The following is a 27,363-nucleotide window of genomic DNA, read 5'->3' on the forward strand; positions in this document are numbered from 1 at the left end:
AGATTCTAGGGTGGCCAGTTAGAATACTGGGGTGGGGTGGGGTGGGGTATGATTCTGGTTTGGGCAGTAAGAATACTGGAGGGTGGGTACAGGGGCAGACTAACGTGTGTGTTGGGGTGGGGGTGGGGTTGGGGTGGGGTTGGGGTTGGGGTTGGGGTTGGGGTGGGGTATGATTCTGGTTTGGGCAGTAAGAATACTGGAGGGTAGGTACAGGGGCCGAGTCACGTGTGTGTTGGGGTGGGGGTGGGGTTGGGGTTGGGGTGGGGTATGATTCTGGTTTGGGCAGTAAGAATACTGGAGGGCAGGTACAGGGGCCGAGTAACGTGTGTGTTGGGGGTGGGGTGGGGTATGATTCTGGTTTGGGCAGTAAGAATACTGGAGGGTAGGTACAGGGGCCGTGTAACTTGTGTGTTGGGGGTGGGGGTGGGGTATGATTCTTGTTTGGGCAGTAAGAATACTGGAGGGTGGGTACAGGGGCAGACTAACGTGTGTGTTGGGGTGGGGGATGATTCTGGTTTGGGCAGTAAGAATACTGGAGGGTAGGTACAGGGGACGTGTAACGTGTGTGTTGGGGTGGGTTGGGGTATGATTCTGGTTTGGGCAGTAAGAATACTGGAGGGTGGGTACAGGGGCCGAGTAACTTGTGTGTTGGGGGTGGGGGTGGGGTATGATTCTGGTTTGGGCAGTAAGAATACTGGAGGGTAGGTACAGGGGCCGTGTAACTTGTGTGTTGGGGGTGGGGGTGGGGTATGATTCTTGTTTGGGCAGTAAGAATACTGGAGGGTGGGTACAGAGGCCGAGTAACGTGTGTGTTGGGGTGGGGGTGGGGTTGGGGTATGATTCTTGTTTGGGCAGTAAGAATACTGGAGTGTGGGTACAGGGGCCGAGTAACTTGTGTGTTGGGGGTGGGGGTGGGGTATGATTCTTGTTTGGGCAGTAAGAATACTGGAGGGTGGGTACAGAGGCCGAGTAACGTGTGTGTTGGGGTGGGGGGGGGTGGTGTATGATTCTGGTTTGGGCAGTAAGAATACTGGAGTGTGGGTACAGAGGCCGAGTAACGTGTGTGTTGGGGTGGGGTGGGGGGGGGGGGGGGGTGGGGGGGGGGGGGTGGGGTATGATTCTTGTTTGGGCAGTAAGAATACTGGAGTGTGGGTACAGGGGCCGAGTAACGTGTGTGGGTGGGTGGGAGAGGGGTGGGGTGAATCTAGGCAGGGCAGTAAGAAGCTGAGATGGGTGCGATGTATGGCGAAAGGAACGGGAAATTAATATTCAAAAGGAGAAAGGGAAATCAGAAAAAAGGAAAGTTGGTTAGATAAAAGACGGGATCGGGGAGCAACATGCATTTAATTCATGAGTAAACGGTTACACTGGATACCCACTCGATACATTTTACAGAGAACAATCAGGTATGAGGTTACATCTTGATCTTTAGCTTTCTTACGTATAAAGCTAATCGGATAAAGAGAACGCAAAGTCAAACAGTGACCGACTTAAACGACTGTCTATAAGTCAAATAATTGTACCCTAGTTGGCGCCATTCCTCCACACTTAGTCCGTGGGTGTTTCCTCGCACATGCCTCTGATGGCACCGTGCAGAGAATACAATCTCAGACCCACCAGACCATGTCTACCTGGCATTTCTCTCAATCCACTGGCTGCCATGTGAACAATAACTGTGTCGAACTTGTTCAGTTTCTCAGAATTTCCACGGTCGCACGAACATGATCTGACCTGCTTTTAACAAATCCCTTATCGACAATCAATCCTTTTACCGCTGTACTGTTTTATCACAGACATAATGACCAGCTATTGAACGGAAATCCACTCAATGGATTAGCAGCGTACAGCCCGCACCCCTGCTCCCCGCAGACGAAGTGGACTAGTCCACACAAGTTTGTGAGAGTGTAGATACTTGTTTGTGGCTGGCATTTGGACATACAAAATGCAATTATTGCGTGGATTTCCGAGTGAAAATGGATGATATTTTATAACAGTAATGTCAACTGTGAGGGTAGCGGTCAGGGTTCGCCCCCTTAGTGGCAGGTAAGTCTAGAATCACAGTTTAAATACAAATCATAAACACCAAACAATCAACATATGATACGACCTAGTGGTTGGCGCTTGGGGCTTTGGAGTCGCTAAGTGAGTGTGCCAGTCAGCATCGTGGCATCATTACAACTTACATACTATTTCCTCCATTGACGTGATCGTCTATTTGCAGGGAGACAGACAAGAAAGCGTACTCCATAGTGACCGCAAGTGGAGATAATATCAGCATCAACAATGTCAAGGTACGAAGTCTCAACTATAGCAGACGACACAAGTTTACAAAAGTTTTGACAGATTGACAATGGATTAGAAAGGAAGTTGTCACAATGATATCATGTTTGGATATTATGTTTAAACATTTACGTAGTGCTTTTGAAAGTAAACTGGCTGGGACATTGATTATTTGCTAGTCAATGGCCCTAAAAAATACAATCAGCATTATGCAGTGAACTGTTACTCTTATGATAATGTTGTACACATGTTTTTGTAGTCATTGACAGTGGTATAACAGACGTAAGCTATAGTATTAGGTAAGATAAAGTTGATATTCCCTGTGTTTCAACATTGTATATGTTTTTAATAAATGATGGTCTGTTGGTATATGAATGAACAGGAGCCTACATGAGATTGAAGTATTTACATTCTAGAACTTTGTGTTACAAATATTACACCAGTTCCTATTTTATGTAGTATGTTGGTTAGTTGGTTTGTTGTTTAATGCTGCACTCGGCACTATTCCAGCTATATGACAGCGGTCTGTAAATAATCAAGTGTGGACCAGACAATGCAGTGATTAATATCATGAGCATCGATCCATGCACATTGGATCAATGACATGCATCAACCAAGTCAACGAGTCTGACCACCCGATCCAGTTAATCGCCTTTTACGGCAAGCATGGGTTGCAGAATGTATCAACTGTTTTGGGGTATATTTGAGATACAATATTAATCTTGTCAAGTTTATTTGTAAGTCAGGAAATGTTTTTTCTTGTTTTTTTAGTGAGCATATAGTATGTTGAAACCTGCCCCAAAATGAAAATATATGGTAATTTTGAACACAATAGCCTTATAATCATCAAATGTTTTGACAATAATACCCAGAATCAAAGGCCTTAAAATAATTGTTATAAACTTTGCCATGTTCTCTTAATTTCTTTTGTAACTGATTTACAGACATGCTCGACTATTATTTGCCTACTTCATCTTAGCTTATAGGCCTAGATAATCTATAAAGCAAACAAAGATTAGGCCTTAAGCATGTTAAGTCTGTTAAACAACATAGTTAATGTGTCAAACATTACATTCACAGTTAGCTAAATTGTATTTTTCTCTCGTGTAAACTTCATTAGAAAATCCAACTTTGAATATTGCATTTGATAAGTATGTCGATATCATGTCCTAAAGTGTCCCTGGAATTATTATTACAAATGTGCAATTACTAAAAAGTAATATTTTCCTAATTGTATAATATTAGATAATGTATCTGCCGGAAGAGCAATGGTTCTAGTTGAATATTGTTATTCAAAACACTGAAATAGGCAGATTATGACTTCCAGTTTTTAAGAAAAAAGTATGAAAATTTAAACACCATAAAATAAAATTGTAAGGGTTGCCAGAAACTCTTTAAAGCATATCATTAATGACATTTCCTCGATATTTTTATCATGGGCCAATGAGTAGGTTTCTCGGCAAGAAAAAGCCAACGGATAAAAACTGTATTCATTGGGGTCATGTACGGATAAATGTGCGAATATAGAAATATCAGTTTGGCACTCCTTTCTGTGTTTAAAAAACAAACAGGGCACTCCGCCCCCTCGGTGGTACTGATACAGTCAGAATTAACCATCACATATCTGGACAAATTACTGGGATAATTGTTATCATTATCAAAATAATAGTCTAATCCACCAAAAATCAGTTTCTAAAAGATGTGGATGAGGCAACCTATGCGAGAAAACTTATACGAGAAACTAGCGGGATCATTTTCTATATCTGTGCTTGAAGAACTTTACAGCTAGGCTCTTTTTACAAATTTATAACAGATAGTTTTAGCTTAAATATGTCTGAAATATTACCTTATTTTTGGTTGCCGTGTGGGCATCTGAATGCATTTCGTAATGTTATGACAAGCCAGGCAGATTCAAAGCAAACATGATGTCTTATAGACTAGGGTAGTTTCCCTTTTATAAAGGGCAATTACTCCAGCAGATAGATTGTCACGAAAGGTAAATACAAAAAATATGTCTTGGCAATTGTCATTTTGGCTACATGTAGTAATTCCACTGTCTGAAAAAAAAGGTTTCAGTTGGAACTGTTTTGACTGTTGTTATTGTCCGACTGACTAATCACTGACCTATTTACGTTATATATTCATGCACACATACAACCAAAACCTGCATTGCTTAGGCACTGTACCACCAAGGCTCGCTAAGTACAATGTTTATTCCAAATACAGAATATTAGCAAACCCCAAACACACTCGCGTGACAACCCCTATGTATCAAGTGGGTACAGGTAAGCTGCTGAAATTATCTCCTTTGATTCATGGCCACTCTCAGAGCAGAGAAAGCAGTGAGGTTGTCAGTATTCTTATCAATCAGAAAATGGCGGTGGGGCAGGGTTCCATTCTCCACATGGACAATGTGTGAAACCCATTTCTGGTGTCCCCAACCATGATATTCCTGGAATATTATTAAGATCGGGTGGGCAGGCTCACTGACTTGATTGATGCATGTCATCGTATCCCAGTTGTGTGAATTGATGCTCATGAAGTCAATCACTGGTCACTGGTCCAGACTCGATTATTTACAGACCACCGTCATATAGCTGGAATATTGCTGAGTGCAGCGTCAAACAACAAACAAACAAACAAACAAACAAACACTCACTCTGATGGAAATAAGATGGCAGTCCTTAATATTAAAGTGTTCAGTATTCGCAATAGTTTGATTGTTTTAGGTGTTGTTGATCAGTATCGATCACTAGAGCTTCTAATACACTGTGTGTCATGGGCTATTCAGTAAATTCCTAGAAGGATGAACTTACCAAGGAGGTGCTGTAAATAGCTCCCTCACCCACTATCAGGCAGATAACATACAGTTCTGATTATTGTTACATCCTCAAAGGCTCTTTTAACGTTATCAAAATAATCACTGAATGATATTATACTGCAGAAATGGTTATTTAAAACCAAGATATGGTTTACAATATAAATTGCGGGTATATGGTGTGACAAACAACCGCCTGTTTACAGGTTGTGAACGTCTACTTACACACACAATGGCAAACTGACTTATAGAGGGGATTATGAGCATTATACTTAACCATTCACTGCGTTGTGTAATCAGATAAAGCGGAGAGAATGTCGAACAATGGTCGGCATGGCCAATTGCCATATTTCTATGCATGTCCTCTGATAGTGATTCAATGGTATTTAAGATTGACATGTATGAGTGCCCCTCAGCAGGTGTACTGCATTTGTGTAATCATGAATCATAGCTGCACAAAATGATTGATCACTTCATGTTATATCAATGCCAGAACTTGTCATGACGTTAAGCTCTTGAAAATGTTGTCATATACACACAGATGCCAAAATGTCAGATGGACCAGTTATTGTTTTGAATGACTGAAGTACTATTCATTGATAATGTAATTAAAGATCAAGTCAGTGTTGATTATTATCATATGTAATTATTATCATATATTTCTTCAATTTTAGTTCCTTGTTCCTGCTTCTCAGCTCTGCGTTCCAACCCCTTCTCAGCTCTGCCTCCAACCCACTCTCAGCTCTGCCTGCAACCCTCTTCTCAGCTCTACCTCCAACCCCCTTCTCAGCTCTGCCTCCAACCCCCTTTTCAGCTCTGCCTCCAACCCCCTTCTCAGCTCTGCCTCCAGCCCCCTCTCAGCTCTGCCTCCAAACCATTCTCAGCTCTGCCTCCAACCCTCTTTTCAGCTCTACCTCCAACCCCCTTCTCAGCTCTGCCTCCAACCCTTCTCATCTCTGCCTCCAACCCCCTTCTCAGCTCTGCCTCCAGCCCCCTTCTCAGCTCTGCCTCCAACCCCTCTCAGCTCTACCTCCAACCCCCTTCTCAGCTCTGCCTCCAACCCTTCTCATCTCTGCCTCCAACCCCCTTCTCAGCTCTGCCTCCAACCCCTCTCAGCTCTACCTCCAACCCCCTTCTCAGCTCTGCCTCCAGCCCCCTCAGCTCTGCCTCCAACCCCCCTCAGCTCTGCCATCAACCCCATCTCAGCTCTGCCTCCAACCCCCTTCTCAGCTCTGCCTCCAGCCCCCTCTCAGCTCTGCCTCCAACCCCCTCTCAGCTCTGCCTCCAACCCCCTTCTGCGCTCTGCCTCCAGTCCCCTCTCAGCTCTGCCTCCAACCCCCCTCAGCTCTGCCATCAACCCCATCTCCGCTCTGCCTCCAACCCCCTTCTCAGCTATGGCTCCAACCTCTTCTCAGCTCTGCCTCCAACCCCCTCTTCGCTCCGCCTCCAACCCCTTCTCAGCTTTGCCTCCAACCCTCTCTCAGCTCTACCTCCAACCCCTTCTCAGCTCTGTCTCCAAACCCCTTTCAGCTCTGCCTCCAACCCCCTCTCAGCTCTGCCTCCAACCCCTTCTCAGCTCTGCCTCCAGCCCCCTCTCAGCTCTGCCTCCAACCCCCTCTCATCTCTGCCTCCAACCCCCTTCTGCGCTCTGCCTCCAGTCCCCTCTCAGCTCTGCCTCCAACCCCCCTCAGCTCTGCCATCAACCCCATCTCCGCTCTGCCTCCAACCCCCTTCTCAGCTCTGGCTCCAACCTCTTCTCAGCTCTGCCTCCAACCACCCTCAGCTCTGCCTCCAACCCCTTCTCAGCTTTGCCTCCAACCCTCTCTCAGCTCTACCTCCAACCCTCTCTCAGCTCTGTCTCCAAACCCCTTTCAGCTCTGCCTCCAACCCCCTCTCAGCTCTGCCTCCAACCCCTTCTCAGCTCTACCTCCAACCCCTCTCAGCTCTGCCTCCAACCCTCTCTCAGCTCTGCCTCCAACCCCTTCTCAGCTCTGCCTCCAACCCCCTCTCAGCTCTGCCTCCAACCCCCTTCTCAGCTCTGCCTCCAACCCTCTCTCAGCTCTGCCTCCAACCCCTTCTCAGCTCTGCCTCCAACCCCCTCTCAGCTCTGCCTCCAACCCCCTTCTGCGCTCTGCCTCCAGTCCCCTCTCAGCTCTGCCTCCAACCCCCCTCAGCTCTGCCATCAACCCCATCTCTGCTCTGCCTCCAACCCCCTTCTCAGCTCTGGCTCCAACCACTTCTCAGCTCTGCCTCCAACCACCCTCAGCTCTGCCTCCAACCCCTTCTCAGCTTTGCCTCCAACCCTCTCTCAGCTCTACCTCCAACCCCTTCTCAGCTCTGTCTCCAAACCCCTTTCAGCTCTGCCTCCAACCCCCTCTCAGCTCTGCCTCCAACCCCTTCTCAGCTCTACCTCCAACCCCTCTCAGCTCTGCCTCCAACCCTCTCTCAGCTCTGCCTCCAACCCCTTCTCAGCTCTGCCTCCAACCCCCTCTCAGCTCTGCCTCCAACCCCCTTCTCAGCTCTGCCTCCAACCCTCTCTCAGCTCTGCCTCCAACCCCTTCTCAGCTCTGCCTCCAACCCTCTCTCAGCTCTGCCTCCAACCCCTTCTCAGCTCTGCCTCCAACCCTCTCTCAGCTCTGCCTCCAACCCCTCTCAGCTCTGCCTCCAACCCTCTCTCAGCTCTGCCTCCAACCCCTTCTCAGCTCTGCCTCCAACCCCCTCTCAGCTCTGCCTCCAACCCCTTCTCAGCTCTACCCCCAACCCCTCTCAGCTCTGCCTCCAACCCTCTCTCAGCTCTGCCTCCAGCCCCTTCTCAGCTCTGCCTCCAACCCTCTCTCAGCTCTGCCTCCAACCCCTTCTCAGCTCTACCTCAAACCCTTTCTCAGCTCTGCCTCCAACCCCTTCTCAGCTCTGCCTCCAACCCTCTCTCAGCTCTGCCTCCAACCCTCTCTCAGCTCTGCCTCCAACCCCTTCTCAGCTCTACCTCCAACCCTCTCTCAGCTCTGCCTCCAACCCCTTCTCAGCTCTGCCTCCAACCCCCTTCTCAGCTCTGCCTCCAACCATTCTTATCTCTGCCTCCAACCCTCTCTCAGCTCTGCCTCCAACCCCCTTCTCAGCTCTGCATCCAACCCCTTCTCAGCTCTGCCTCCAACCCTCTCTCAGCTCTGCCTCCAACCCTCTTCTCAGCTCTGCCTCCAACCCTCTCTCACCTCTGCCTCCAACCCCTTCTCAGCTCTGCCTCCAACCCCTTCTCAGCTCTGCCTCCAACCCCTTCTCAGCTCTGCCTCCAACCCCTTCTCAGCTCTGCCTCCAACCCCCTTCTCAGCTCTGCCTCCAACCCCCTTCTCAGCTCTGCCTCCAACCCTCTCTCAGCTCTGCCTCCAACCCCTTCTCAGCTCTGCCTCCAACCCTCTCTCAGCTCTGCCTCCAACCCCTTCTCAGCTCTGCCTCCAACCCTTTCTCAGCTCTGCCTCCAACCCCCCTTTCAGCTCTGCCTCCAACCCTCTCTCAGCTCTGCCTCCAACCCCTTCTCAGCTCTGCCTCCAACCCCTTCTTAGCTCTGCCTCCAACCCCTTCTCAGCTCTGCCTCCAACCCCCTCTCAGTTCTACTTCCAACCCCTTCTCAGCTCTACTTCCTACCCCTTCTCAGCTCTACTTCCAACCCCTTCTCAGCTCTGCCTCCAACCCTCTCTAAGCTCTGCCTTCAACCCCCTCTCCTCTCTGCCTCTACTATCTCTCAGCACGCTCAATTATGAAGGTATGCCTTATATGTGCCAGCTACATTACAGGCATATATGCAGGAAGACAATATACAAATGTTATATAGTCATATTCAGGAAGACAATATGCTAATATTATCGTGCCTTGATCCATGTTGTGTACATCATGTTGTGGTGGTGTTTCAGCTGGAAGGTGTGCCGGAGTATGGGGATAGTCGAGAGCGAGTCAAGCACTTCACATTTGATTACTGCTATGATTCCATGGGAGACTCGCAACAACAGGGATATGCCTCACAGGAAGTGGTAAGATTGTTGGTTGTACATTGATGACATGCAAGGGAAGTATATAATTGGCATATGAATGCTTCAAATCTTTATAGCTTATGTTATAGGTCTGGTGGCACCTGGTACTGTGCATAGTGCACAGGTCACAAATTAGGTGAAGTTAAGAAACTTTGGTCGTGGAAAGTCCTTGGATGAGTGACCGTTTCTGCAGCTTGACCCTGAGAGTTTTTAGACCTTTGATCCTGTGCCACATTGAAGCACATGTAACACATGTGTGTCATCTTTGGCAAGTTGTTTTGTTCTAAATATGTGTCTGTTCACCCAGCAGTGAGTGGGTACCTGGTAGGATGAGATGGTAATCATCATAATCATCATTGTTGTTATTATTTGGAATTTTTAAGTGCCGGACCCTAACATTTAGTGCCAGACCCTATAGTTTAGTACCGGACCCTAACGTTTAGTGCCGGACCCTATAGTTTAGTGCCAGACCCTAACGTTTAGTGCCGGACCCTAACGTTTAGTGCCAGACCCTAACGTTTAGTACCGGACCCTAATGTTTAGTGCTGGACCCTAACGTTTAGTGCCGGACCCTAACTTTTAGTGCCAGACCCTATAGTTTAGTGCCGGACCCTAACTTTTAGTGCCGGAACCTATAGTTTAGTGCCGGACCCTATGGATTGACATGGCTTTGTTTGGACAACCTCTCTAAGAGCCATGACTGTGTGAAACAATTCAACATTATTCCCGTTGTGTCCATGCATACTTTAGCCTGATTATATGTCTGTTGTTAACTACTACCTGACAGCACATCAATGCATGCAGTGAGGTGCGACTATTGGCTGGGTGTAGGTAGAAGAATGGTTTATAATATTCATGTGCCATATTTAATTATACTTTGACGATGCTGAAATATATAATCTATTTTATCCCATCCAGTTGGTTAGATAAGTAGAACAGTTAAATTCACTTCTTTAAAGGTTCAACTGAGTCTTCAGCTGGCGCATTCTCCTCTGTGTGTCCAGCCACTCTAAACGTTTTTCATAATTTCAACATCTCTGCACTACAAGTCCTTTGATGATATGCATAAATGATTCCAGCTGTGGCAACAAACAGTTCAGAATCCCCTTCCTACTGTACTCCGACATAGTACCAGCAGCATGGTCCTCCGTTTCTGGCATCTACTCTGAACATGGTGAAAGTACTGAATTTATGGAGCTGAAATTTTGTGTATATGATCCCAGCAATAGTGGGTGTTAGTAAATATATTGAGTGAAGCGGCATGGGTTTAGTCCAGTGTTTTGAGTGGGATCTGAATTACGGAATTGCCGACAACAGCCTTTAAGTAAAATATGGCGCTGTATGTGCTCAAGCAATTTGTTTACACTGTAATACTTCACTCCAACACATCACAGGCATTGAAAGCATATAAGCACGACAACTTGGTAAGCTAACATGAGGTGGGGGGGGGGCGCCCATTAAGAAAATTAAGCAAGCTCTGCAGAACTTTCATTCTCCCCGAACATGTCACCACCATTATGACGTCATGTCACTTATTGTGACGCAAAATATGACATCACAGTCGTATATTGAAAAGCGCCAAATTCCAAGGTCTCTAATGTCCCCAAAACATAAAATGCATTCTCTTTGTAGATTTCTATCGTGTTTTCTGCACGAAATGTGTTGCCACACATCCTTTGAATATTGTAGTAACCTCAACTTTCCATTTTGTAACCTGTAATTGGAGATATAATTATTTAAATATGCCTTCCGATAATATGCCTACCGATAATGACTGAAAAAAGTACTCTTCTATTAATATTAGCTTCCGCGCAGATGTAGCTGTCAAACCAGCTGTTTCAATCAGAGGGGGTTTATTGTGATTTATTAGCCTCTGATTGACCAATCACAATCGAGTAATTTCTAAAGCACAGGGTGGAATTTACACTTATGACCTTTGTGCCTTCGTGTCTTTTTGTAATCGATTGATTAATCTTTTTTGTGTGTGTGGACCAGTGGGTTAAAGATTGCTTGCTGACTTGAGAACAGATTTTGCCATACCTGTCATGGTAGTCGTGTTGAAACTGAGCATTTGTCTTCTGACAGTTAGAAGTGTCAATGCATAATTTAACATACAGAAAGTATGTTTATTGTGAAAGAAAATTTTGCTGTTATGTTTGCAAGTATATTTAGGATTGGAGTATGAGTTATGTCATTGTAAGTTTAACTAAACTGATCTGTAGTGTTACAAATAGTCCAGGTGAGCTACAAAGCCACCTGGATCTATATTCTGTGTGTGGTTGTGTGTGGTGAGTCAGTCAAAGAGGAGAATGTTTGTGTCGTCAATATTTAACTGGTGCACTTAATTTGCACCTTGATGATACTACAGGCATGATTTATTATCGCAGACATGCTTGTGCTGTCTTGCAGGGAGGCTTTGATGTACACATCAACTACTCGAAAGAAGCTAAGGAACACCCCATTTTTTCATATGACTAGTTAATCTGTCATGCCAATTTTCTTCATGCCATGACAGATTAACTATAGTCATATAAAAACATTGTGCGTTCTTTAACTGTTTTTGAATAGCGTGTGCTAGGAGTGTGGCTGCTCGGGAAAGTGTCTTTCAGAAAGTGACAATGATGAATGTTTCGATGTTACTTGCAGCTTTCTATTAGCAAATCTAGTTTTTCTCCTTGTTGGACAATTTCTTGAAAACATTGGATTTACATAGCTGAAGTTTTTGGTATATGATCACAGCTTTAACAAGACAAAGGTGTCTATAGAGTGTTAGAATATAGATCCAATTTCTAACATGGCCATACCAACAGCCATATTGAATTGTTGTGTGGCTTTTTCTGTTTCCATTTATTCATGCATATGTGTTTAGGACATGCTTTGAGCTTTTGGATATTTTTCATTTGACTTCGACATTTTTTGCGTCTGTGGAGGTATTAAAGCAAAATAACTTCACAGACTGCTAATACAATCATTAAGACACAAGAAACTGGACAACTACCCGAAATCAGTGACATCATTCAGCGCAATAATGCAATACAAGCCCCACCCATTCTATAATCAGCCAATCAGGAAACTATATTCTGTTAGTGGGCGTAGCCTGTTTTTAGTTTATGGTAAGCACACATGCAAAACAAATGGCTTGGTTAGCCAAACACAGGCCATAGAATCTCTTGCAATGTATTTCATTTACATGTATTTGATCTTTTATTTGAATGAAGCTCTGGAATCTGGTGATTGTTTGATCTGTGATGTAAATATTCCACAACCTTAAGATAAGCTGTTATGATGTTAACCTCTGATCAGTCAAAATAGGTTCCAGTTGCTCATCTTGTGAATTGCTCAACAAATGTTCCAAATGTTATATGGACATATGTGTGTACATGTTAACATTTGTTTAATGTGTACCTACCATGTGTGGGTTCAAATCCAGGTTAGCCCGGATTATGTTTCTAGCTTTGTCAGAACTATACCCATGGTCATGGGTTTCACAGAAGTGGTAAACGTCTGAGACCTGCATCACTTCGGGCTTTCCTCCCACATTAAGCTGACACACCGTGATATAACTGGGAATACTGTTCAAAGTGGTGTAAAACCCGACTCACTCACTCACTCACTCACTCACTCACTCACTCACTCACTCACTCACTCACTCACTCACTCACTCACTCACTCACTCACTCACTCAGATCAACTAGATGGCCTTTTCTTAGTATTACAGTGTTCAACTTGGACAAAAAAGTTGCTTGTCTTAGGTGTTGTCAATCAGTATCAATCACAAGAGCTTAATTACACTGTGTGTCATGGGGCTATTACAGGAAATTCCTAAATGGTTGAACTTTCCATAATTACCAAGAAGGTGCTGTTAATATCTCTCATGGGTATAGTTTGATCATTAATTAGTTTTGGTTGTCCCATGTGTTTGTATCGATGTGAATTGTATCAGTGTGTAAGTAAGCTTATCTCCACCCCGAAGCCCCTGAGTGTTTAGCCGTGTGAGCTGGGATTGAGGCTCTGTATGGGCCCAACACAGTTGATATGCGACTCACTCCAGACCTGTTTGCTCGTAGTCTTCACCCTCCCTTGTTCACTACAGCACTCCAAGGTGGCTGTCACATGTCTATTGAGGAACAGACGCCCTTCTGACACCCTCAAGCAATTACATACAGCAGCTGATCCCCTACTGAGAGATTCATAAAGACATTTCGTTTTCATAGTGCTTTCAACTTGAGGACTTGTATCAATATACATTTGGTAGTCACTGGGCTGCTAAAAGCACCACCAGTTTGTAGCTATGTTAAAAGATGGTACTTGTTGTTACCATGCCTGTTGCTCAGCATTAAGGGGCTAAAACAAGGACTGGTCGTCTTGGAGTCAGTATACTGTGTCTGAGTGGGGTATCTATGTTAAACTGTGGTATCTCAGTGGGCTAGCACTATAAAACTGCCGTTAGTCCAGTCATTACACTAGTACAAGGAGAGAGACGCACACATACACACACGCACATCGCTTTATGAGTGCAATAATCTAGAACATGATATTAAACATCATTTAACCCCCAACAGAATATAATTACTGACAAACTGCATGCTACGAGACCATATGAAGTGCATCAATTGATTGTAATGCCAATGTGTAAACCTAGAAATATCACAAATTGCAGGTAAGCCTTGCATTTAGTTGATAAGGGATGAGTCTACCCCTGATCAAAGTCAAATCACAGTTTTAAAGTGAAAAATAAACACTGGGAGTAATATTACAAACTGCATAGCGAGAAGTACCTAGGTATGAATATTGAGAGGGTGGTATGTCTTTGAAGTCTGTATTGTGCTGACACTATCTGAGAAGGACCAGTCTGGGGCTGAGTAATAACGAGTGTAGAACTTGTCTAGTACTTTGTTAGCTTGTACACACAGTAATGTACGGGTATGTAAACAATATCAATGCATCTCCATTGGTTTCTGGAGCAGAATTAAAAAACCATGAGAGATATCTTAACTAATCTTGGGACATACCGGTAGATAGGTCTAGTGGTGACCTGGTGCCTTTTAATAGTTTGGGTTTTTTTTAATGTATTTTTCGAGTTTCCATGGCAACGGCTTTGACTAAGACTGAAAATGGCGGCAGTACACAACCGGACATTACATATTGGTGGGGGATATGAGTATTTCATGCTTGGTCTAAATTCATAGCCTGATGATTGTGACAAATCAATGACCATGTACTCTTGTCATTAGGGTTGTTACATAAGTTGTTGGACTAAGCAGGCCCCTGTTCCACAAAGCGATCTTAACGCTAAGGTGATCGTAACTCCCATACTTTAACATAGACTTACAATCATTGTCGTGCTATGATCTCTTTGTGGACCGTAGTCCTGATGATTTGGAGGCCAGGGTAAGTGTGACTTGGACCAGTGACTCAGCCTGTGTGTGTTAATGGCACTGTGCCATTGGCCAGGCCGGTCAGTGAGAGGTCTTATCACAAGCTGGCCCTATTTCACGTGTACTTCTTTATTCTTTCAATGAAGGAATTTGTAAAGTGGGCTGTATATTTGGACTTGTGATAAGACCATGTACATAAGTCTGATGTTGAGATTGAGGAGAGTGTTTATACATGGAACCCTTTATTAATGATTAGATTCCAGTAAGATGCTGAGAGTTGTTTGGTTAGAGTTGTGTAAACCAAGTAGTGACATTACTCTTGAGAATGTTGTGAGCCCAATGCCTGATAAGAAATTCTGCTTTATTTGCATTTAAAGAAAATGTAACCTTTGTAACAACTGAATCTAGTTTCTAGTACCAATGACCATGCAGATTATGTTCTGTCGGTATTGGAGAACAGCTCAGAAGTCAGAAACCTTCTGCACAATATACACTAGCCATATATGTTACTTTGAGGAAGGAGTCCTCTGTGGAAGTTCCCCACATATAGTTCACGGTAGAGGTTACACAAGGAATACATGTTCCCCACATATAGTTCACTAAGAAGTAATACAAGGAAGGAGTGTTCCCCATACATGTCTACTATAGAGGCTATCCAATGGAGTGGCCCCCATAATGTCTACTGTAGAGGCTATCCAATGGAGTGGCCCCCATACATGTCTACTGTGGAAGTTATGCAATAGAGTGTTCCTCATACATGTCTACTGCAGAGGTTATCAAACAGAGTGTTCCCCATACATGTCTACTATAGAGGTTTTCCAATGGAGCATTCCCCAAACATGTCTTCTGTTGAGGTTATCCAACAGAGTGTTCCCCATACATGTCTACTATAGAGGTTATCCAATGGAGCGTTCCCCAAACATGTCTTCTGTAGAGGTTATCCAACAGAGTGTTCCCCATACATGCCTACTATAGAGGTTATCCAATGGAGCGTTCCCCAAACATGTCTACTGTAGAGGTTATCCAACAGAGTGTTCCCCATACATGTCTACTATAGAGGTTATCCAATGGAGCGTTCCCCAAACATGTCTTCTGTAGAGGTTATCCAATGGAGCGTCCCCAAACATGTCTTCTGTAGAGGTTATCCAACAGAGTGTTCCCCATACATGCCTACTATAGAGGTTATCCAATGGAGCATTCCCAAAACATGTCTACTGTAGAGGTTATCCAACAGAGTGTTCCCCATACATGTCTACTATAGAGGTTATCCAATGGAGCGTTCCCCAAACATGTCTTCTGTAGAAGTTATCCAACAGAGTGTTCCCCATACATGTCTGCTATAGAGGTTATCCAATGGAGTGTTCCCCATACATGTCTGCTATAGAGGTTATCCAATGGAGCGTTCCCCAAACATGTCTTCTGTTGAGGTTATCCAACAGAGTGTTCCCCATACATGTCTTCTATAGAGGTTATCCAATGGAGCGTTCCCCAAACATGTCTTCTGTAGAGGTTATCCAACAGAGTGTTCCCCATACATGCCTACTATAGAGGTTATCCAATGGAGCGTTCCCCAAACATGTCTACTGTAGAGGTTATCCAACAGAGTGTTCCCCATACATGTCTACTATAGAGGTAATCCAATGGAGCGTTCCCCAAACATGTCTTCTGTAGAGGTTATCCAACAGAGTGTTCCCCATACATGTCTGCTATAGAGGCTATCCAATGGAGTGTTCCCCATACATGTCTGCTATAGAGGTTATCCAATGGAGCGTTCCCCAAACATGTCTACTATAGAGGTTATCCAACAGAGTGTTCCCCATACATGTCTGCTATAGAGGTTATCCAATGGAGTGTTCCTCAAACATGTCTACTGTAGAGGTTATCCAACAGAGTGTTCCCCATACATGTCTACTATAGAGGTTATCCAATGGAGCGTTCCCCAAACATGTCTTCTGTAGAGGTTATCCAACAGAGTGTTCCCCATACATGTCTGCTATAGAGGCTATCCAATGGAGTGTTCCCCATACATGTCTGCTATAGAGGTTATCCAATGGAGCGTTCCCCATACATGTCTGCTATAGAGGTTATCCAACAGAGTGTTCCCCATACATGTCTGCTATAGAGGTTATCCAATGGAGTGTTCCCCATACATGTCTACTGTAGAGGTTATCCAACAGAGTGTTCCCCATACATGTCTGCTATAGAGGTTATCCAATGGAGTGTTCCTCATACATATCACTTGTATGGTTACACAACATATAAAGGCATTAGGTGTAGCCTGGTAATCAGATTGAAAGGGATCTATGCATGGTATCCTAAGCTGGATTCAAGTTTGCTTATACAAGAATTGCAAAACATTCAACAGAGGCCCAGATAAAGCCAAGTGTAAGACAAATTGAAAGAAGCCTAATTCAAGAGTCCCTGCAGGGATATCAATAAGTTCAGTTGTCACTTTGACACAGCTGGTGTGGCCACAGTGTAGTGTAGCTGTGTAGCTCTTCCTGTATTTATTTCTATGCTTATTTGTATGTGCATTTATTTGAATATCGATACATGTTTATGAAGTCTGCAATTAAGCGATTGGTCAAACGTATATATATTGAGATTTGATTATGTGTAAATATTTAAAAGAACAGTGCCAGAGAATAACCAGTTTTGAAACAGATTCCATAGGGCATTAACATGATAAAAGGCAAAAGAGCAGTGACAGTTATGAGTGGATCACTGAAAATTAGTCATGACACCAGGTGTTCTCCATACTGGTAGCACCGTCATGGGCACAATTTGCATGAAAAGTAAGTGTTTGTAAGTAATGGATTTGTTATTTTAGTGTTTATGGATTGTACTGCCACATGAATACACACATATGATAATAAGGTCAGAAAACTGCATTACTCGTGAGGAAGGTGTGCTCCGTAACCATCCTTCCATCGTGGCTTTGTTTCCTGATAATTTCTCCAGACGAATATTGATCAAATGGGACCAAAGTTTCCATTTTGATAGTCCTGTTTAAGAGACGGGTCATGTTAAATTCAAACTGGTTTCTGCAACATGGCAACTTAAATATGACTGGATCTAATTTGTAGACAAATCCTTGTCAGTACTGACGAGGTCAAAGGTTACATACCACATGACTAAAAGTTAGGAATGATTTTAATGAATTGGCTTTAATAGATTTTGTGAACTTTAAACAAAGTCAGTTTGTATGCATATGAAGGTTTGATTATAGTGATACATGTAGTCTAATTGATCAATAATTATGAAATCACAGTGTGTTAGAGACTGTAAACTGTTTATTAGCAGTATGTAACACGATATGAGTACTCGAAGATCCCATGATTAGTCTGTGTGTAGTCTTGTTATCTTTGCGTACATGGCAATGCAGTCAGTGAGGCATGACTCTCGGTTGGTCAGATAGCTCATGTTGTGTGCAGACCTGTCTTCGGCCTTGTATACATTTGCAGCGGGCTGTAATGATACACTTTGCTATGCTATGATATGTAACTAAATATATGAATTGTGATATGACACATGATAGCTATGATCCATCATTAAATGTAGTAAGTGGGTGAGTATGGCTAAATGCTTTTTCAAATATTCTAGTCATATCACTGCAGGATACCAAGAATTGGCTTCATGCATTGCAACCATACCATTGCTTACAGGAAATTGAACCTGGATCTTTGATGAGTGAAAACTGTATCCACTGGGCTACCCCACCACCCCAATTGATGAGTTCCAACATAAACATATTTTGAATAATTAGTAAATCATATTACAGGGTATTACCTCGACTTAGAAACTAGGGGTCCATGGTATCCCAATACTTAATTTCCAGGGTCCTTCCAGGAAATAGGACATCCTGTAAAGTGATGAAATAGTCCCAGTGGTGTATTGTGCTGTCCTCTACAGCTTGATAAATACTTAAATTATAGGACCTTTATATATCTGTCAAGATTTTGGTACAATGCATATTGTGTGTCCCATGGGATGCAGAATATTCTTTTCTTCTGCTCTTCCTGATGCCTACTGGAAGCATTCTATACAAACTACATACATACAGTGAAGCCATGTTAGTCCAAACCCTGTTAATCCAGAAACCTTGCCTTCCAGGTGATCACAACTGAGAACGATTAAGTTAAGGATATAACATAAAACTACGAGTGAGGGAAAAGCCCAAGGCTGTAGGTCTGAGGGCTTTTCCCGAGCTTGAGGTTCAATATTTTCAACCAAACCGAGGAGTGTTTTTATCCAACTTATGAACTGTCTAAGTGCAAGAAATACCAGAAAAAATCAGAAAACATTGAGATACCTGTTATTGAAACAATACAGTGTGTTGCGCTATACCAAAAATTCGATCAATGCGTTCGAGAGAAAAAACATGGACACAACTGCAGTCACGACATGTAAAATTGAACAACCTTTCATTGCCTGTCCCGGTGGCTGAGTGGGAAAACAGAGGGTTACAAAATTTAACATGATATGTGAGGTTGCAGGTTTCATTCATGTTGTGGAATTTCATGTAAAAATAAAATTGTGACTTTTAAACAATCAAAAATCAGCATTATATTCGTATCAAAAGGCTAGTTTGATAGCTACAAAATGTCAATGTAAAACCTAGGTCTTAAAACCTGTCTTAAAACCTAGGTTTGGATGAGAACCGCTTTAAATTTGGGTTTGGAAGAGGGCTGCTTCAAAACCATGCTTTGGAAGATGAGCTGGTTACTAATTTACTTCCCATCTAGTTTTAACCGAGGTTGTGAGGAACTTCATGCAATATTGGGTAATACGGTGATAGGTTAATGAATATAAGTAAAGGGACATATTCATGATTCCTTAATCCAGATGATTTATGGGGAATGCAGCTGTCTGGATCAAGAGGGTTTCAGTGTATATACATGAATACATGGCCAGATAATCTAGAATTCATATCAAGCCACAACACTTCATCTTGTATTTGCACAGAAGATTTTCTGTGACAACCTGACAACTAGGTCTCTGTGTGAAAGATGTCTGTCTGTGAATGTCACCTACTGTATTTCCTCAACTAAATGCTGGGCCGTGAATAAATGCCAGACCTCCATTAGCTTTTATGCATGGAGTTGTCCCCATTATTATCTTTTCGATTAAACGCCAAGGGAAAGAGTGTCTGAAAGAAATATGCACCCGGGCATTAATCAAGGAAGTACGATATGGCTGTTTTTGTGTTGCAAAGTTAGCATGGTAATCATGGGTAATTAGGTTTGTCTGTATGAAAGAACTTAATTATTTTGTGTATAATTTGTAAAACTGTTCCTTGTGATCTGTGTCCTTTGTGCCCAGATGACATGAGAATTGTCTTGTATTCTGACACTTGGCTTCGTCACAGGGTCACATACATCTATGCGTGACAGAATGAAAGAACTCGGGAGAAGGCTGTGCGTCTCAACATGCTAATGTCATCTGAATAAATACCTACAATGTTGCATATTTTCAGATATGGACAGTCGTTATGTAGGGCTGAACCATCGTGGCCTGCATGTGTACAATAGTGGGCTTATGCAGTGAAACTGATTGATCAACTGTGCACATGCCTTTCCTGTGTGTTTGACACCTTTATGTTGATATATACTCGGCTACTTTGTAATAAACATTCCGTGGAGACTTCTGTGAAGAAGGGGACATGAACCTGGCAGGGTTCAGTTCTAAACCCCTCACAATTATACTACTCCACTTTTAGATAGCGATATTTTTTATCTTTCCATGATATACAAAACTTATTCTTATCATATGTCAAGTGTACGTTGAAGTTGAACCACATGTCTGATTGTCCCTATCAAAACTGGAGTAGTATATTATGTCACAGCATTCTGCAGTCAGGGCACAATATATGACAAAGTTGTTTGAGACAGAGAAGTGACAAGTTTCCGGCTCTCTGTGGGCAGTAAAATTTTAATATTCTCAACATCAACCTTCTTCGAAAAATGTATTGCTACAAATACTTTGAATTTTGAAATTCTGCATTTCGTAACTGTGGTAACTGTCTTAATCTGAAACTGTCAGCCAATCATGACTGAGAAAGAAGTACTTCTAATAAATATTAGTTTCCATGGCGATCTGCCAGCCAACCATGACTGAGAAAGAAGTACTTCTAATAAATATTAGTTTCCATGGCAATCTGGCAGCCAACCATGACTGAGAAAGAAGTACTTCTAATAAATATTAGATTCCATGGTGATCTAGCAGCCAATCATGACTGAGAAAGAAGTACTTCTAATAAATATTAGTTTCCATGGCGATCTGGCAGCCAATCATGACTGAGAAAGAAGTACTTCTAATAAATATTAGTTTCCATGGCGATCTGGCAGCCAACCATGACTGAGAAAGAAGTACTTCTAATAAATGTTAGATTCCATGGCGATCTGGCAGCCAACCATCTGTTCATATGATTGTCATGTTATTGTGACCTGATGCTGATGCTGATGCTGATGACAAAATCAAGTATACTGCTCAAAACAAGTTAAAGAACACCCACAATTGGAAGGCTGTGTGTTGCAATACCCACCAGCCATGAAAGATTAACTATAGACACATGAAAAAATAGTGTGTTCTTTTACTTCTTTCGCATAGCTATAGAGAATCTCATCCGAGTGTCTTTTGATTACAAATATATCAACAAGTGTTGATATATTTGATATCAAAAGACACGAGGGTGAGATTTTATTCATCATCCAACATCCTTCTTTCAACTTTTTCAGTTTGTAGACAGTAATAAGCAGTGTCTTCAGTAGCAGAGCTTCAGTAGCAGAGCCATTAGTGATGTCAATTGATTGTGACGATTTCATTGCAGCGATATCTACAATGTAGATATCGCTTGATCTTACCCAAGCGATATCTCCTGCAGGAGCCAGTTTTGGATGATAAATAGTTCCACGCATGGGACATGGGATACGAGGCTAACTAAGAGTTCTCTGCTTCAGGTGTACCAAGATCTGGGAACAGAGGTGCTGCAGGCTGCCTTGGAAGGATACAATGCCTGTCTGTTTGCGTATGGCCAGACAGGAACAGGCAAGACATACACAATGATGGGAAACTTGGTAAGGTCAGGTCTTGCAAGGAATATTGTGTAATGACAACAACACCCTAATTCGTGGCAGTCAGTTTCATTGTCCATCATCATCATCATCATCATCATCATCATCTGATTCACAGTGGGAAAGGTTGTGCTTTGTCATGTCAACTTCATTTTGCCAAGTTTACATACATGATATCACTTCAGATGGTTGGTTGTCTCATATGTAAGACTAGGTCACTGTATATTTTACATATATGTAGCTGTGAAGATCTGGGTTAGAGTTGGTCTTCAGCAACCCATGCGTGCCATAAAAGGTAACCATGCTTGTTGTAAGAGGCGACAAACTGAATCGGATGGTCAGGCTTTTTGACTTGGTTGATGCATGTCATTGCATGCCATGTCATGTCAATCACGTGGATCGATGCTCATGATATCAATCCCTGGATTGTCTGGTCCACCATTGATTCCTTACTGACCGATATAGATGTTATATTGCTTAGTGTGGCGTTAAACAACAAACAAACAAACATATTTGTAAAAACTCTTCATTATGATAAATGATTATATGCAGTGATATGAGTGTTGTTGAAAGTGTGGTACTCAGGCCACAAATTGTTTTAAAAATTGGTTTACAAATCCGCCAACTTGAAAAAAATGAAATCTGAAAATATATCTAAAAAGTGACAAGCAGTGAGTTTTTTATTCCCCTGATCAGAAATAAGTAAAATGTTACAAACCAAACCCGCTTACTGTCGCTTTAATGAATATATTTAAGGCCTCCAGCCTCCTCTCCACTGCTCCCTAAAAGTTGGGAAGAAGCAGAAACAGTAGATTTTGGAATGTGTAGACTCAAGAAAAATATTTCTTTTCATTAAACAGCCAATCCAGCCGCGACATTTGTTGTTGTTTATTTACCTATTCCTCCCGCCCCCACATTTTTGTCCTACCTACTTCAAATTTAGAGGAAATCCTAAAAAATATTTTTTTTTTTTTTTTTTACATACTGATCTAAATTTCTGGCCATATTTCCATAAACAAGGAAAAATATATAAAAATCTGTTCTCATATGGTTTTCTAGCACATGATCAATGTTTGTTTTGTGGGAGATTTATGCAACATTCGATAGAAAACTGTTCAATGCAATGATCATGATGATATTGATATTGATGCTCAACGCTTAACTTCATCACTGAAACAATAAATCATGCTCTTATTTCTACTGACAAATACTCTATAAATGAACTCATACTTTATTGCAGAGTGAAGAAGGAGTGATACCCAGGATAGGAGATGTGAGTTGTTCTTTGACCTTATGTATATAGCATAGATTGTATGTGTTAGTAGAATCTGATCCAAATGAGTGTTGTACCTATGACCAACTCAGTTCAGCTGCATGTTGTGTGATTACTGTGTGGGGGATTTATGTAGGATTCCAAACTTTGTGCCCTTAGAAAAATTTGGGATTTTTGAAGTTCTTATTTTGCTGCAGGTGCTTGCTATGGCATCAGTTGTTGCTTCAGGTGCTTGCTATGGCATCAGTTGTTGCTGCGGGGCTTGCTATGGCATCAGTGTTGCTGCGGGTGCTTGCTATGGCATATGTTGCTGCAGGTGCTTGCTATGGCATCAGTTGTTGCTGCGGGTGCTTGCTATGGCATCAGTTGTTGCTGCAGGTGCTTGCTATGGCATCAGTTGTTGCTGCAGGTGCTTTCTATGGCAACAATTGCTTCTGCAGGTGCTTGTTATGGCATAAGTTGCTGCAGGTGCTTGCTATAGCATCAGTTCTTGCTGCAGGTGCTTGCTATGGCACATAATAAAGCAGTACTTGAATGTACCCCGGAATTTGTTCCATGATTGATCAAGTGGAAGGGTTAATGTTCACCTTATGACTGCCATGTCTCAGAGCAAACGAATACAAGTCACTTGTTGCTTGACACTTTCCCCGGAAATACTGTCCAGTGTCAAACATTAGGGTTTGGCTGTACATAATCTGCAGTGAAGATCCAGATAAAGACAGCTAAGCTCTGTAGTTGGTACTGTCCCACTGGTTGAGTGACTCACTATGGCTGACTCATGTCAGTTCCTTATGAATGGCTTTAAAATGACTAGTAAATAAGGCTTACTCAATGTGTGAAAATAGTGAATAGATTCAGATAGGGTGCTTGGGTTGCACCCAAGGTCCAGTTGATTGTATGGGTTTATCGCAATGTCAACACTGTTGCAGCTAAATAGCCAGGACAAGCTTAAGGCTATAGTTTGATACAAATCATTACTTGTTATGCTGATTATGATAACACAGGATGTTTATCAAAGACAGTTATCAGAACTCTATTATATAAGGCTTTGTATGTTTGAGGAAACCCTGTCCGTCACTCAGATACCTTCATATGCATAGTGTGTTGTGACAAAGTGATGGTGTTAGGGATCTGGTTAACTGGGCTGTGTTGTGTTGCCAGCCACAGCCCACTGATCACCCAGTAGGATGTCTTGAATAAAATAAATAATTAAAAGTTCCATTGATTCAAATTTGTACCTAAAACTATTACATTACAATAAAATATGAATGATGTAAATAATGCTGGATGATGGGACTAATGCACTAGTGCAAATACGATTGAATGAACTTGGTTATTTTTAACCCTATTTGTAATAAATGTGTGTTGTGTATTGCAGGAACTGTTCAGTCACATCCATGTGTGTTGTGTATTGCAGGGGCTGTTCAGACATGTGTGTTGTGTTTTGCAGGGGCTGTTCAGACGTGTGTTGTGTATTGCAGGGGCTGTTCAGTCACATACATGTGTGTTGTGTATTACAGGGGCTGTTCAGACATGTGTATTGCAGGGTCTGTTCAGACATGTGTGTTGTGTATTGCAGGGGCTGTTCAGACGTGTGTTGTGTATTGCAGGGGCTGTTCAGACATGTGTGTTGTGTATTGCAGGGGCTGTTCAGACATGTGTGTTGTGTATTGCAGGGGCTGTTTAGACACATCCATGTGTGTTGTGTATTGCAGGGGCTGTTCAGACATGTGTGTTGTGTATTGCAGGGGCTGTTCAGACACATCCATGTGTGTTGTGTATTGCAGGGGCTGTTCAGACATGTGTGTTGTGTATTGCAGGGGCTGTTCAGTCACATACATGTGTGTTGTGTATTACAGGGGCTGTTCAGACATGTGTATTGCAGGGTCTGTTCAGACATGTGTGTTGTGTATTGCAGGGGCTGTTCAGTCACATACATGTGTGTTGTGTATTACAGGGGCTGTTCAGACATGTGTATTGCAGGGGCTGTTCAGACATGTGTGTTGTGTATTGCAGGGGCTGTTCAGTCACATACATGTGTGTTGTGTATTGCAGGGGCTGTTCAGACATGTGTGTTGTGTATTGCAGGGGCTGTTCAGACATGTGTGTTGTGTATTGCAGGGGCTGTTCAGACATGTGTGTTGTGTATTGCAGGGGCTGTTCAGTCACATACATGTGTGTTGTGTATTGCAAGGGCTGTTCAGTCACATACATGTGTGTTGTGTATTGCAGGGGCTGTTCAGACATGTGTGTTGTGTATTGCAGGGGCTGTTCAGACATGTGTGTTGTGTATAGCAGGGGCTGTTCAGACATGTGTGTTGTGTATTGCAGGGGCTGTTCAGACATGTGTGTTGTGTATTGCAGGGGCTGTTCAGTCACATACATGTGTGTTGTGTATTGCAGGGGCTGTTCAGTCACATACATGTGTGTTGTGTATTGCAGGGGCTGTTCAGACGTGTGTTGTGTATTGCAGGGGCTGTTCAGTCACATACATGTGTGTTGTGTATTGCAGGGGCTGTTCAGACACATCCATGTGTGTTGTGTATTGCAGGGGCTGTTCAGACATGTGTGTTGTGTATTGCAGGGGCTGTTCAGTCACATACATGTGTGTTGTGTATTGCAGGGGCTGTTCAGTCACATACATGTGTGTTGTGTATTGCAGGGGCTGTTCAGACATGTGTGTTGTGTATTGCAGGGGCTGTTCAGACATGTGTGTTGTGTATTGCAGGGGCTGTTCAGTCACATACATGTGTGTTGTGTATTGCAGGGGCTGTTCAGACATGTGTGTTGTGTATTGCAGGGGCTGTTCAGACATGTGTGTTGTGTATTGCAGGGGCTGTTCAGTCACATACATGTGTGTTGTGTATTGCAGGGGCTGTTCAGACATGTGTGTTGTGTATTGCAGGGGCTGTTCAGTCACATACATGTGCTTGGGGAGAACAATGAGCACAGAAATAGCCACAGAGTGGATGTCAGGTAGGTCAAACAAATTTACTCCACGTTAAATTACAGGCCATAACATCGTTAGATCTCTGCTCCATAATTCTGCAAAGCTAAGGCTAAAAAAATAATAGTCTTGGTTATCAGGCACATCATCATAAAGTCTGCTGCACGTCAATCTCATTAAAATCACGTCAGAACGACCTTTCCCGAACTTTGACCGACCAATGAAATTTAATGACTGACAAGAAATCACTTCGAAACATATTTTGAAGTATTCTCGATTACAGATTTTAAAACTGATAAAAAAAACATATTCTGGAATCGCTTACAGATGGCCTAGATTGTATGGATATAATCATAAAACCTGTAACAGTCGTTTGGAGTACCCCGTGTTAAATATTTTGAGGTTGCATGATTAGAAAACACATTCCAACCGTCACTTTCATGATCTGGAAAGCGACGCTCTGATTGGTTGGATGAAAGGTCATTCTGACGTGACTTGTAATGGGATGTCCTCAGATCTTTGTTTAGCGGTAGCGAGAACTAAGATCTGATTTTAATGAGATTGGCCGCACGTTTCATTTTTATTTCCATTTTTAAAAAAATCTTGAAATATTCTGCGTCTTGAACACACGACCCCAGCAGAGAAATGCTACAATACTTGAGAACAAAATGATTTTGCCAAAATTATTGCAAACAAACGTTCAACAACAGCTTCAACAACCCCCCAAAACCATAACACCACCCGCCCGCACTATATTTTCAAAAGCCATTGCCTGAGAACCAATTCTTCTATTTTTTTAAGCCTGAGAGAGGGCCTTTAAAGAATATCTCTTGTATTTCTTAATGGATATTCTACAAATTTGAAATCAAACTGCGTAGATGTTACAATACTTATAAATGTGACCGTCAGGTTTTATAGACAAGTTATTTGTTATCTCACCATGGAAGATGGTGGCATGGCACATTCTTCTTTGTCTTGACCACTTCTACTAAGAGCCTAAACATTTGGAAAATGTCTCATTCCATGAAACGACTCACCTTTGTGAATGGCTTCCAAATGAAAAACTACATTTTGGGGAATAAAAAGATTTCTTGGGGGCTGAAATTGGCAAAAATCAGCCGAAAGGTCTAGGAAACTCCAACTATTTTTATGATATGTATTAAATAACACAGATTTAAAAAAACACCAAAAAACTTTTAGAAATCTTGAATAATCTTCATTGCAGAAACCACAAAGGTCCGAGAGCTGAAATTTTATGAAGATGTGTAGAAATCAATGTGACTGGGATTTTTTAATGATGTGAAATTTTAAATACATGTATATTTAACTTAAAATAACTTAAATAAAAATATTCATGAAATGAGAAAATTATTTAAACATCTCAGACAGTACCCAGAGAGCTTATACTTGATGGGATATATAATATTTATAAACTGGTTAAGAATATTACAATGAACTTAGTTTAGATAATAACGTTGATACTTGCTTTTACACACCATTATTTTCACTCAACTTTGGCCTTTGTTTATGATTTTGCAACTTTGGCTTGTAACTGCTTTTCGGTGATGCTCT

The 27,363-nt window shown here is 42.5% G+C and overlaps 1 protein-coding gene across 1 annotated transcript in view; it reads left to right on the plus strand.

The window, feature by feature from the left end:
- The first annotated feature begins 1,939 nt into the window (after positions 1–1,939).
- LOC124132417 overlaps positions 1,940–27,363 on the plus strand; it is an 84,167-nt gene continuing 58,743 nt past the window's right edge. Inside the window, exons 1-6 of the mRNA XM_048403471.1 lie at positions 1,940–2,043; positions 2,222–2,291; positions 9,004–9,120; positions 21,458–21,574; positions 22,812–22,844; positions 25,750–25,820. Of these exons, the coding sequence (XP_048259428.1) occupies positions 1,997–2,043; positions 2,222–2,291; positions 9,004–9,120; positions 21,458–21,574; positions 22,812–22,844; positions 25,750–25,820 (455 nt within the window). The 5' untranslated portion in view covers positions 1,940–1,996. The remainder of the gene's footprint in view (positions 2,044–2,221; positions 2,292–9,003; positions 9,121–21,457; positions 21,575–22,811; positions 22,845–25,749; positions 25,821–27,363) is intronic.

This window comes from Haliotis rufescens, unplaced genomic scaffold (genome assembly GCF_023055435.1).
Source record: "Haliotis rufescens isolate VD_foot unplaced genomic scaffold, xgHalRufe1.0.p SCAF_3, whole genome shotgun sequence".
Taxonomy (NCBI): domain Eukaryota; kingdom Metazoa; phylum Mollusca; class Gastropoda; order Lepetellida; family Haliotidae; genus Haliotis; species Haliotis rufescens.